We start from the raw sequence: 13,658 nt of genomic DNA, 5'->3' as shown, positions 1-13,658 counted from the left end.
GCCCGGGCTGGCCCCCCGGCACGGCGGAGCGGGTCCCTCGGCCCGGGCGGCCGGAGCAGCGGCGCAGGCGGGCGAGGCTTCTCGGCCCGGGGGCGGCGGGAGGAAGGATGTCCTTTGCCGGGGGGGCCCGGCCTCCACCGGCTGCGGAAGTTTTGCTGCTGCATTCAGCGCAGTTCTGCGAGCCGGCAGATAGGGCACAGGTACCGCTCGCTCCTGCTCCCGGGCGCCCGCAGGCTCCGGGAACCTTTTGTGGGAAAAGTGACTTCATGCTCTTAATAAGTAGCTTGAAACACCCGACGGAAATGGCTTGAAGAGAGACTGCCCGAGTTTGGAGATCTGGGGTACAGGTACCCGTGTCTATGCAGGCAGGATGCTCTCGCTTGGTGTCTGTAGGATGTGTCTCTTTTTCTGGCTAATTCAGTGCCGTTTGGGATCAGCCTGACAATGGCTCTTAATTGTGTTGTGGAGAAAGAAACCGCGGTCTGCGTGTTGTCGTATGGCCAGTGCTGTTGCCAACAAGCTTTGTATATACATATATGTGTGTATACAAAAATAACGGCGTCGCAGCATTATGTGTTTATAAACCAGTTACAAATTCCGGGAAGCTGTGGCTTAAAATAGAGGTGCGTTTTGGTTTGGCAATTGCGTTCAGAAAACGTGTGCTCTAAAGCTAAAATGGGAACTTTCAGCCCTTTGCTCAAGCTCAGTCCTTGTTTGTATGGTTGTTATCTCGAATTCACTCTTGACTGGTTACCTGTTCAGTGGAACAGCAGATGGTAGCAGGTCTGCAGAGATGCAGAAGGCTGTGGTTAGCTGATGGTGGGCTTCTTCCGGAGGCTTTTCATGATTATTATTATCTAAAGAAAGAGCCAAACCGTTTTTAAACACGATACAAAAAAAGTACACCGGGTTCTTGTGTGTTCCTACGGCTCCTTCAGAAGATTTATAAACTAATAGTAACATTTGCTTACTGCCAGCACCGAGTTCCCTAAACAGTGTGGGGAGCAAGTAGGAGGCTTTAGAAAGCAGCAGTTTCGTGAGTTGGACGATGACTCACTCTGCCTACTGACTGCAACGTGGCTGATCTAAAAAAAAAGTTCTTCTGTGCCCCGTATTTTTTTAGTCGAAGGGATAGTACTTAGCAGGTTGTATAATGTCATTAGTCATTCTTGGTCTTTCTCCTGTGAGTAATAATTTGATCATTATATGGTCAGCATAATCAAATTAACTGGTATCTTTCAGTCTTATTTGTATTTCTGACAAAGTAAACATCTCATACCTGACTGTTTCAGTGTACATCCTGTTTCCTGAAAACTGTGATAAATCCACGTGCAGGAGTTGAGCGTGGTTTGAAGGGGCTGCTTGCGCAATGCCTGAAGCCGGTCAAGTGTGATGATCATTGCATGGGATGATTTTAAAGCCCTTCTGTGGGTCACTTCTGTTACCCTCTCCCAAGAACTGACCCATTTTAAAACCATAGTCGTAAAACACTTCAGGAGTGGGTATCTTTGTGTTTCCCTCTTTAAACTTTGTGTGAAGGAGTAAAAGCATCACTAACAAAAAACCTGGTAGTCGTGGCACTGTGACAGCCTAGATGAAAATGTCAGTGCCTGTGTTAGCATGAATTGGGATGATAAACCCTCCTTTTTTACACAGTAGTCCGTTTTACATTTCAAGTGGCTAGAACATGGACTTAAGTAATTTGTTCACAGATAGGAAGTTTGGAGCAGGATCAGATCAAATGAAGGCTGCACCTTCAGGGTTGGTTGCTTATGTTGTCAGCATTTGTTTTCTTAGCTAAATCAGTCTGATTGTGGAGATCATAGCATGCTCTCTGAAAACACTGATTAGTGGACACCTTGTCAAAGGATAGCTGTAAACTGATGATTAAAAATGTATCATTTCAGAGATATAGAATGAAAATTTTAGGGCTCCTACTTCAGGAAGCCAAGTGAGCCATAGTTCCCTTCCTCCCTGAAGCAGTCCTTTCATTGCTGCATTCACTCATGGCAGCAGGGGGTAAGATCTGAGTTCTGGCAAAGAGGTGGTAGATCGTAATCTTTGCTGCTGATGGGCATCGGTTTGAATCTGTTCCTGGGCTGTTTAATGGAACTAGCTAAAAGAGAGGTTCCAGATGTGTCACGCAGCTGGTGCAAACAGTTTCAGTATTGCTGCATGTTGAAGACATCAGCAGTGTGAAACAATAAGCCTAATTATGAGGCAGAATACAAGTGGTTGTAGATGGTCCAAAGAATGTAAAATACAGCTTAATGCAGGGTAAGTGAACAGAGACCTTGGACCTCGAGTTAATGTGAAATTTGAAGTACTGGTACAAAAATTAATTTCAGTAACAACTAGGGGGGTGTTGGAATAAAATGTGAATGGGGTGATTTAAACTGTTGTTCAGGCGTCAGCTCAGAATGAGTGAACCTGAAAGTAGTACATGTGAGTGAGAAAATAGTTTCAGGTTTAAAAACGCTAAAAATCAAGAGGTTAGACATCTGGGTTTTATAATTGTGAACACAGTTGGGTAGTCACTGATGGTGTCCTCTTTGGGATAAATTTTACTTCCGTTCTTTAAGAAAATTTATGGGTATTTTAAAAGGGGTCCTCACTCTGTCTTAATATTGGTAAAAGTTTAAGATAGTTTGGGGAAAAGTAGTAGTGTTAACTCATTTTGTTTGTACTGAGGTTATGATAACCCTTGTAAAACGCTGTTTAAAATTAGGCCTCTTGCCAATCCACAAAGAAAGGAATCTTAAGGCAATCTTAAGTTCTATGTGCTGAGTAGAAAAAGCTCTGAAGATCACCCTTGTGGCAGGATATACCACATCAGTAGAGGGCAGCTCAGTGCTTTTCAGTTCAGAAACACATTTGGTCATCTTTATTTAAGAATAAAAACTGAGCAGAGGAAAGCACGTGTTTTGTTCTGCATTCCTGGGGGCAGGTGGTGTGTGGCAGGAGGGAGTGAGCAAGCCCAGGGCATGGGGGCTGTGTCTTGACAGTCAGGCTTGAGCCAAAGGAAGGGTAATATTTAAATGTGTTGAAACAGTCTTATTTCTCACTGCCAATGTGCCTTTCCTTTTTTTCCCCTTTTTCTCTTTACAATTCTGATTACTTTAGTGAATTGAGGCCATTATTTAAAATATGTTAATAACTTGTCAGCTGCTCTTGCTGTTCTGTTAGGACTGAGGAGACTTGTTTTGCTTGCTCCCAGTTGTCCCACTGAAAGGCTAGCACTGTTTTAAAGGAAAACATTCATATCATTAATTCTGAAGTGTTGGGTAGTGTGGAGACCTTTATATTTAGGTAGAGAGCTGAGTGAAGAGCTGAAATGTGTTAATCTAAGATTGAACAGGAAGCACTTAGTGGTTTGATGTGACCTATACATGTTGGGGAAGAACATTCAAATGACTTGTAGTGGAATTGCCCAAGGCTTACCACACTGTGTAGCATACACTTGTGACTCTTCCCTTTGTGGCATTTTTGAACTTTCGAAAGAAGTGAGGATGTTGTACAGAAATGCACCATGTGGTCTTTATGACTGCATTCTGCTGTTGCTGACAGGAACTTACTGAGAAAATTGCCAGTTCAGTTTTTCATAAATAGGAGGTAAATTCACTACACTATTAAAAAATAAATGATTTTTTTTGACATGGTCTGAAAGAGCCCATATGTTAGGGGAAATGGCTGTAGAACATATCAGTTACTCTGTAAAACGTATTTGCTGCTAGTTTTTCTTTGTAAGGTTGGATAAGTGTAGAAATAATTGATAAAGTAGTAATATTTGTCTGATGAATTACCCCTGTGATTCCTGTAACAATGAGTCTGTAGAGGCAGAGTTATTATTTGAGATGTTGGTAAACTTTATCTAAAATCACAAGGATTAAAGCTTTATAAGTGGCATTGGGTGTGCACTGTATATTCAGTAAATATGGGGAGTGTACAAGCCTTACCCTTTTTGTGTGACCAGTACCTAGTTACCTCTTATTATGGTGAAATAATAAAACCTGATTTTGTCTTCAAATAAAAGTTTAGTGAAAAGAATTGTTCCAAAATTTGCTGACAGATGCTACGGGTACTGTTGCTTCTGGCTTGTCTCTTAACAGCTCTATTGGAGAATTACCAAGTTTGTTTTGTTAGTCTCTTTATTAAAACTCAGGAGGATTTTTTTTGTTGTGTACCATAAATCCAATAGATTACATCAAAAATGTTCACTATATATATATTTCAAAAATGGTGGTTGGTCATTATTGCTTTTCTCCACAAATGTAAAAAGTACATACAAGTTCTAATTAGTTGAGGTTTTTTGATGGTTTGTAACTGGACAGTAAATAAGTTGTACATTTAGGACAACATAATGAGTTGGGGGAGGAGGAAGGCTTTTGTATGTGCTGGGGTACTGATGTATTTTTCTCTGCTTTTCAGGTTGCCACGGAGTAAAATGGATGGTAGCTTTGACTGTGATTGTGGTGAGCTGGAGCCACCTGATCATTAACAGAAGGCATCTTTTGTAAATCAAGAGCTGCCAGTTTCCCATTTAACTAGACTGTAAACAAAGAAGAGAAAAAGGAGGAAGAAGGAAAAAAAAAATAGTGCTTACCAGCACCATAGAATGACGCTGCTCAGGACCAGTCCAACACTGAATGTATCTGCACTGTGAGGAGGAGGATGTTAATAGAAGCCTATTATGTGCATATTTATTCACATTTTTGTTAAATGTTAACCAGATTAGCACAGTAGAGCTGAGTGCATAGTATGTCATTTCATTCCGTTTGAGTTTCTTGTGAGTATTTTCTTTAATGTCTGCAGAAATGCTGCACCTTTCTTGAACTATGAATGCTGCAATCTTTCTATCTTATGCTCGGTTTGAGTTCTAGAGCTTACGGGCTCTAAATTCAAGGGGACACAACAGGCCTGGCTGGCTCATAATGAAATGAGAGTGTCAAGAAACCATCTTGCAGTCAAAGCCAAGTGTTTCTTCTCCCTTTCTCTAAGACCTTTCCTTCAGATACCAGTGGAAGTGTCTCCGTGTGTTTACAGAAGCTTAGTAGTTTGAGGAAAAAAGTAAAGAATTTTAAAATGGCAGAAAAATTTGAAAGTCTCATGAACATTCATGGTTTTGATCTGGGCTCTCGGTATATGGACTTAAAACCACTGGGCTGTGGTGGAAACGGCTTAGTTTTTTCTGCTGTCGATAATGACTGTGACAAAAGAGTAGCTGTCAAGAAAATTGTCCTTACAGATCCCCAGAGTGTTAAACATGCTCTACGTGAGATCAAAATTATTAGAAGACTTGACCACGATAACATTGTCAAAGTATTTGAAATTCTTGGTCCCAGTGGAAGCCAGTTAACAGATGATGTGGGCTCCCTGACAGAATTGAACTGTGTTTACATTGTCCAGGAATACATGGAGACAGATCTGGCTAATTTGCTAGAGCAAGGCCCTTTACTGGAAGATCATGCCAGACTTTTCATGTACCAGCTGCTACGTGGGCTCAAGTATATTCACTCTGCAAATGTTCTGCATAGAGATCTCAAACCAGCTAATCTTTTCATTAATACTGAAGACTTGGTGCTGAAGATTGGTGACTTTGGTCTTGCACGAATCATGGATCCTCATTATTCCCACAAGGTATGCAGGGAGTGGGAATATCTAAGTGATACATTGACAACTGTGCCTTCTTAAAATAGCATCTTTCTCCCTTTTATCACAGGAAAGCCTCCTTAGCATGGTTTGACTCAGATAGGACTACAGCAAGCTTCTTTTTTTTTTTTAATTTTTTAAATTTTTTTTTTACTAAATGGGTTCAGAAAAGCAAAGGTTTTAACAGTGAACACAGAACCCAAGATTAAGAGCAACACTTAGTTACATTTACATTATAGAAGCCTTAGATAAGATTATAAGTAGTGCATTCATAGTGCAAATGTGGCTACTTTGGGGGATTGGTTTAGAGATACTGTCCTCCTGGTCTAGATGCTTCACAGGAGAGTTCAGTATCATCTCTGCATTTATTTGGCATCTGGGAATGAGAAAGTTTTGCAGTATCTCATTTTACTGATAGTATCATGTTTCTATATTGCTGCTGTTCACTCACAAAGATATTTGTAAAGGTAGAAAGAAGGTTTAGTAGAATACACAAAATATAATCCCTGGGACCTTGAGACTAAAAAAATCTTGTTAGTAGTGCATTAAAAAATAAGAAATTTAAAAAAAACATAAGTCACAAAAATCTAATCAATTTTTTTAATTAATTTCATTAGGGCCATCTTTCTGAAGGATTGGTTACTAAATGGTACAGATCGCCCCGGCTTTTGCTTTCTCCTAACAACTACACTAAAGCCATTGACATGTGGGCTGCAGGTTGCATCTTTGCTGAAATGCTGACTGGGAAAACCCTCTTTGCAGGTGGGTAGAATAAAATCAGTGTGCATATTCATATTCAGTGCTTAATTATCTTCCTTAGGAAGGATTGGTTCTCGTGGCTAGCATAACTAGTCATTGACTATCAGGATATGCTATATTATTACGCACTTCTATACACTATAAATTGATATATCTATAAAGCAGAAGACATTTCAATTTCATTACTTGTGTTGGTGTGTATTTAGATAAATATCACAGTTTAATGTAGAAGTCATACACAGTAAATCTGTCTGTAATTATGTTAAGCTAAATTTATTGGTTGTCTAAGAAGTGTTCTGATACATGTGTGAATTGGTGTATCCAGGGAGTATTTGAAAATTATGAATACCCTGAGCATCATATGCATAAAGATTTTTTTTTTTTTTTAATGTAGTAAACCTAATCGCTTCCTGCTTCTCTATATTTTAAATTATGAAGCCCCAAGGGGCATAGATTTAAAGGTGTAAAATTGCACTACAGCAAGCAAACCTTCAACTGTTTCAGGTGAGATAGGAAGCAATGCTCTGGTCTCATTGGGTGCATCTATATTAGAGCTTTGGTTAGGATCAGGAGCAAATTTTTGGAGCCAGTCTCTTGATGGCTGTTCTGTACTGTGTTGCTGACCTGGCTCAGAGCACAAACTAGAGCATTTTAGATAAAGTGCAACTGTTGGTTGCACTGTAGGAGATCACCACCTGCTGACATGCACTCGGTCCATGGGAGCAGATGTGAGTAAACTGCTGAAATACCTCTGAAATGCTTATTTTTGTGCAGCCTGGGGCCTCAGCAGCAGCTGTCTCATTCAGGCTCACTCTTGGATTTGCTCCTGTTGGCCTGAATTACGGGAGTAATACAGATAAAACCTCTGAGACCTAAGCTTGCATTTCAAAGTTCATGTTCCTCTAGACATGTGTGGACTGCAAGCACACCTCTGCAGTCATTCTTAGCTTTGCATGAAAGGAAAATGGAATTGAGAGCTTCTTCCCATAAAGTAGTTAATAGAGAACTGTCACTTGAAGGCATTATTTGTATAAATCAGCAATTAATACCTGCAGAGGCTTCTCTTATAACATGCAGTGAACTTTTCACTCTTTGAGTTACTAACTACTGGGGTAATGTCCTCAGAGTACTATCTAAATGCTTGGCTGATACAAGATTTATTAGGTTCCCATTGCATCAGGAACTTCTGCTGGCAATTAATGGGAGAAAGTCAGCAGATTTCATCCTTCAGCATAGATTGATCACAACTGCCAGCATTTTGGCTTTTCTTCCTTTGAGTAGCATTGGTATTTGTCAGAATTTTTTATTGGCCCAATAGCTGTGCAGAGAGAATTCTGTTAAAAAACTTGGTCTTAGTCATTAAAATCCTAAGTTTGTAGGCTTGTTTATATGCCTTAATTGGATTGAGTAGATACTTAGAAAAATATTTTAGGTATAGATGTGCCCCTCTGAAAGTTTAGCACTGCCACAGTTTCCAAATCCACAGTTCCCAAATCTAAAGAAAAGTGGATTTTTTGATGTCATGCATTTGGAAAAGGAAGATGGTTGGAGATATGATAGTTATTCTGCCCTGGGGCTCTGAATAGAGTTGTTTGGAGGGATTGATTTGGTTAATTGCAATTTCCTGTGTACTTCTGAACCATCCCTTAGGAATCCTGCTGTTCAGAAAGCTGATGAGAATGGAAAGGAAGAATGCAGATTAATACTGCAGAATAGCTGGAACAAGTGAGGGTAGAGAAGTTGAGGCAGAGGAATTCAGTAGCTTTTCCAAACAACTTCTCTACTTCTTTGTTCTAAATCAATATTTTGCAATGGTTATTTCATTGATAGGGGACAGAAAGCTGATTAATTTTTAGGATGGTACTAATTACACAGTAAAATCTGTTTTCCAGCAAATTACAAGCAATACAACATCTGATAGATCATATTAAGTAATTTGTTGTAGTCTGAATTAGAACAAAACAGCTCTCTCAGTCCAGTAAAGAAGTTATCAGGAGGCAGTACTGATTGGTTTGGGGAACTCTGTCAGATTTTCTGCAGTGACTTTGCCTCAGCTTTTGAAGTCACCTGGCAGGTGTGTGGTAGGATGTCCAGTGCAGACTGCTGTGCTGTGCAGGCACTGAAATAAACTGAGAGAGTGGAGGTTTGGAGATAGCAATAAAAGGATACAGTCCCTTGCTGGCCCCATTTATTTTTATATTTATTGTCACATACATCAGTATTGCTTGTGATTGCCCAGAGCTGCTTGGTGAAGGAGGGAAACAATGGTGTGCAAATAATCCTATATAATTTCATCTGTTAGTTGAATCTCTAGGATGCTACATCCTTCTTGGAGCTGGACAACAAGCTGAAGTTGGCAAGTTACATTTCTGGGTACTCCAGTAGTGAATATAGATGCTGTTCATTATTCAAAATTGACCTGCTGTATAGGCCCTTACTGTTCTTACCCTGGGAAACTTCAGGTGGTGTTAAAAGAGAACTATAATTACAATCATAATACAGTATTTTTTTCAAGAGTATCACTGTGTAACCAACAGGTGATTTTTGTCTTGCACTTGACAGTTAATGCAGGATTTCAGAGTAGAATAACAATACAAATGGTTGTGGCCTGCAAAATGTCTTTCTGAGCTAAACTACTACTGTTCTTATTAATAAGGAACTTAAAATTCAAAGTGAGGTCAAATACTGCATTTATTAGGTAGAAAGGGGAGGATTGCAGTATATAGAGTATAATAAAAAGGATATTGCTGTAGAATGCCTCATCCATGGTGAAAACACCCTTACGAAATCTTAAGGTTAGGTCTCTTTATCTGTGAGTAGCAGTTCTGTAATTCTTCATACGCCACGGCATTTATTAAGAGCTCTTCAGATTTATTATCATTTAAATTCAGAACTTCAGCCTTTCCTCTATTACAGGAGATTATAATCTTTTACTGGAAATAGCTGCTTAGAGCACAAAATTTTGACATGCCTTTCATATGCAGGGATCAGAAATGTTTAAAGTCGAAATGGCAGCTTGTCTTTTCTTTTGGTGCTCAGGTGCACATGAACTTGAACAGATGCAGTTGATTCTAGAATCAATTCCTGTTGTACATGAGGAGGACCGTCAGGAGCTTCTCAATGTAATTCCAGTTTACATTAGAAACGATATGACTGAGCCACACAAACCTTTAACTCAGTTGCTTCCAGGCATCAGTCCTGAAGGTAAGTAATGAAAAAAAAACCAAAAAAACTTGATTCAATGTTTTGATGTTTCAAAATCATCAAATAGCAGCTTTGAGGTACAGGTGTGTGATTGTTAAAAGCAAGTTTCAATTAGAAGAATCTGTGTTCTCTGAAGAAGGATTGTCTTCTGCTGTAATAAAAAAAAAAATCTAATTCTATGATGGCTGCTTGGTTATCTTTAGTTAGATTAGATTTAGATCAGAATTTTGAGTCTATGCTGGACCTACATGTACTGGAATTGCTCTGTTTTGAGACACTGGCCTTTTAAATACAAGGGAACATTGGAATGGAGTTAGTACAGAAGGACTGTCTTTCAAATGTTCTTGAGAGTCCCCCACCCAAAGTAAAAACAGTGTTTCCTGGTAGCCATTGCTGGATACTGATTCAGCTTGAAGTTTTCTGTCTTGTGCTGGTTTTTTATGCTTTAAGTTAAATTATGGTTGATCTCAAATTTGATTTCTCTCTTTTTCTGATGGCTACAGGATGCATATTTGGCACTGTACAGTCAGTAGCTGATACTTCACAGGCAGCTACTTTGAAACAACTAGAGGGCTCTAGAGCAAAGCACTGCACCTTAATGTTCTAAGTGTCAGAAATTTCCTATTTAATGGTAGCTTATATTCTACAGCACTGGACTTCCTGGAGCAAATTCTGACATTTAGTCCCATGGATCGATTGACAGCAGAAGAAGCTTTGTCCCATCCTTATATGAGCATTTATTCCTTTCCAACGGATGAGCCTATTTCAAGTCATCCTTTTCACATTGAAGATGAGGTTGATGATATTCTGCTAATGGATGAAAGTCACAGCCATATTTATAATTGGGAAAGGTAAATTTATCACTTACTGTGGTAGCATAACTGGATGGTTTTGTGCTTGAAGTGACATTGATTCATGGGCATTATTTCCCTTTCTGTTTGTTTCTTCTTCTTGAGTTGACGTGAGAATAAAGTTTTCCCTTATAGCATTATCATTGGATTTATAATCCATTAGATGTGACTTGAGTTGCACTCAGGACTCTAGAATCTATCTATTATTTTTTTTCTTCCCCAAAATACTTCTCTAAAAATAAATCTTGTTTAAGGAGATAGTCTTAAATCTTGTTTAATTATGATTGTCTTGTCTAATGCTTAGTGCATATTATAGTAAAGAGATTTCACAGTAGTTATCTGAAGTCAATTCAACACACTTTAGGAAGAGTTCTGTAAATGGAGTGAGCTATTGTACATAATTCTGTTTCTTCATGCTAGATTAAATTAAAAACCTGCAAGAGGTACCCAGTTGGATTAAGGAAAAACTTTGTGTTGAATTGTCATTATTTTGTAAGGGAATTTCTAAACTTGTCTGTCTCTGTCTTGGGAGCTAGAAGACTGTTTTTAGCTGCTAACACTTAGGAAATTGTTTTACAGATACCATGAAAGTCAATTTTCAGACCATGACTGGCCTATTCATAATAATTATGAAGCTGATGAAGTTCAGCGTGATCCAAGGGCTCTCTCTGATGTTACTGATGAAGAAGAAGTGCAAGTAGATCCTCGCAAATATTTGGATGGAGATCGTGAAAAGTACCTGGAGGATCCTGCCTTTGACACCCACTTCTCTACTGAGCCTTGCTGGCAGTACTCAGATCACCACGAAAACAAGTATTGTGATCTGGAATGTAGTCACACTTGTAATTACAAAATGAGGTCATCTTCATACCTAGATAATTTAGTTTGGCGAGACAGTGAAGTTAACCATTACTATGAGCCCAAGCTTATTATAGATCTTTCAAACTGGAAGGAACAAAGCAAAGAAAAGTCTGACAAGAAAGGCAAGTCTAAATGTGAAAAGAATGGGTTGGTGAAAGCTCAGATAGCACTTGAGGAAGCATCACAGCAACTTGTTGAGAAAGAAAGGGAGAAGAATCAAGGGTTTGACTTTGATTCTTTTATAGCAGAAACCATCCAGCTTAGTTTACAACATGAGTCTACTGATGTTGATAAATTAAATGACTTGAACAGTTCAGTGTCTCAGATAGAGTTGAAAGGAATAATATCGAAGTCGGTGAGCAGAGAGAAGCAGGAGAAGGGAATGGCCAATTTGGCACAGTTAGAAGCTCTGTACCAAACCTCTTGGGACAGTCAGTTTGTCAGTGGTGGGGAGGGGTGCTTCCTCATAGACCAGTTCTGTTGCGAAGTAAGGAAAGATGAACAAGTTGAAAAAGAAAATACTTACACCAGTTATTTGGACAAATTTTTTAGTAAGAAAGAAGATGCTGAAATGCTAGAACCTGAGCCAGTAGAAGAGGGGAAGCTTGGGGAGAAGGAAAGAGAAGAGAGCTTTCTCAGTAACAGTGGGGAACTCCTCTTCAACAAGCAGCTTGAGGCTATAGGTATTCCTCAGTTTCACAGCCCTGTTGGTTCGCCTCTCAAGTCCATCCAGGCCACGCTAACGCCTTCTGCTATGAAATCATCTCCCCAGATTCCCCACAAAACCTACAGCAGCATTCTGAAACATCTAAACTAAAACACTCAGCAGACATTTCTTTTATATTCATGAGATGTGTTTGTCTTTTTTTATTACTAGTGTAAGTAATTTTTTTACTTGAATCAGATGGTGTAATTTTGGTATGGATTTCATTAGTTTTCTGTTTACCATTGTTTTTACAATCCAGAATTACTTTCTATACATGAGTTAGTTTTGTTTTTAAACTGGCATGTCGTTTGCACACAAAATTAAAGAATAGAGCAAAATAATGCAAAATGCAGGAGGTAACAAAAAAAAAAAATGCACTAAACCAAGTAAAAAAAACATTCTCTCAGTAAAACAGTGTCCATGTTTTGCAGAAAAAGAACCTTGCCTTGAAATTTACACAGTGAGACTGTACATAATTGCATGAGAATATCTATTTTTCCCAAAACATTTTTTTCATTCATGCGTATTTTAGAGTTTTTCATACTCTACACATTTCTTAGACACATGATACCAGCAGCAACTGAAATGAATGCAGAATTTGGTACGCATGTGTTATCTACCTCAAGGTAACAGCAGTATGTGGCAAAAACATTAACCACCCATAGTGCTTCTCATTATGCACTTCTGTTTAGCCAGCATTATTGTAGTAGCTATTCCTATTGAAAATCATTCAATATTTATAAATGTTCTGGTATGCATTCTTTATAGTGAAGTGTTAATATGCAGCACTTTTATTTATTTTAGCAAATAAGTATATTTCTGTAATTATAGAAAGTCAATTTTTGAGTTCCTTTTCAGATAAAAGTTTTTGTTTAGCCACTACAGTTTTATTGCCTACATAGCTGGATATATATTAACATCGGCTTATTCTGAGGCTATCCAATACATTTTTATTTTTATTTTTTAGTTTTCATTTCAAGTAAAGCACTCACTGTGTATAGGAATTTGTAATTGGAGGTGCTTGATCTCTACAAAGAAATTAGGAATTGCTTTATTATCAAATGCTCCTAGAAGTCTTAATTGTGTTCATTTTTTTAAAATTTTGTAATGTTAGTTGTGTGCATGGAAATAATTAAGGTACAACATTACTGTAGGTTAAAGTTCTATATGGTGAGACATTTTGTTTTTACTGTATGTTTTTACTGAATGATTCCTGTCCCACTCCCAGCCCCCCTCAAAAGCAAGCATGAATAAAATTAGGTTAAATATAGCATGTAGCATCTCGGTCTTTTGAAAATTTGTTTTACCTTCTGGTTTTTTGAAATACTGGATGTATCATTGGCTCCCCTGTTCAAAACTAAAAACAAATAAAAACATGGCCAGCAAAAATGGCTGTTTGTGATGCTTTGTACACACCCTGGCAGATGAAGAGCAGCTGCTGTGCTGCAGCTGGGGGAGGTGTGAGGGTCACTGCCTAACACAGGGTGCTCATGGAAGCAGGAGAAACTCCCTGGGCATGCAGCATCCTGGAAGGAGATTCCCAGGAGTTCCCTTCTGTCCTGCTGCCTGCACCTGTAATCCCATGGAGTGGTGTGGCTGTGAAAGCACAAAGAGGTTATGCAGCAGTG

General features: G+C 38.9%; 1 protein-coding gene across 3 annotated transcripts in view; it reads left to right on the top strand.

The window, feature by feature from the left end:
* MAPK6 (mitogen-activated protein kinase 6) overlaps window positions 1-13,419 on the top strand; it is a 28,214-nt gene extending 14,795 nt beyond the window's left edge. Inside the window, exons 1-6 of one of the 3 annotated variants that reach the window (XM_015639107.1) lie at window positions 149-200; window positions 4,429-5,637; window positions 6,267-6,411; window positions 9,448-9,612; window positions 10,262-10,463; window positions 11,043-13,419. In XM_015639107.1, the coding sequence (XP_015494593.1) occupies window positions 5,083-5,637; window positions 6,267-6,411; window positions 9,448-9,612; window positions 10,262-10,463; window positions 11,043-12,141 (2,166 nt within the window). In that variant the 5' untranslated portion in view covers window positions 149-200; window positions 4,429-5,082 and the 3' untranslated portion in view covers window positions 12,142-13,419. Of the gene's footprint in view, window positions 1-148; window positions 201-328; window positions 348-4,428; window positions 5,638-6,266; window positions 6,412-9,447; window positions 9,613-10,261; window positions 10,464-11,042 lie in introns of those variants that run through there. The other 2 variants (XM_033516885.1, XM_015639106.3) reach the window with 2 other exon arrangements.
* The last annotated feature ends 239 nt before the right edge of the window (window positions 13,420-13,658 follow it).

The sequence above is a fragment of the Parus major genome, chromosome 10, assembly GCF_001522545.3.
Source record: "Parus major isolate Abel chromosome 10, Parus_major1.1, whole genome shotgun sequence".
Classification (NCBI taxonomy): Eukaryota; Metazoa; Chordata; class Aves; order Passeriformes; family Paridae; genus Parus; species Parus major.
The sequence above is the reverse complement of the archived record's forward strand: the minus strand, read 5'-3'. Positions and strand labels throughout refer to the sequence as shown.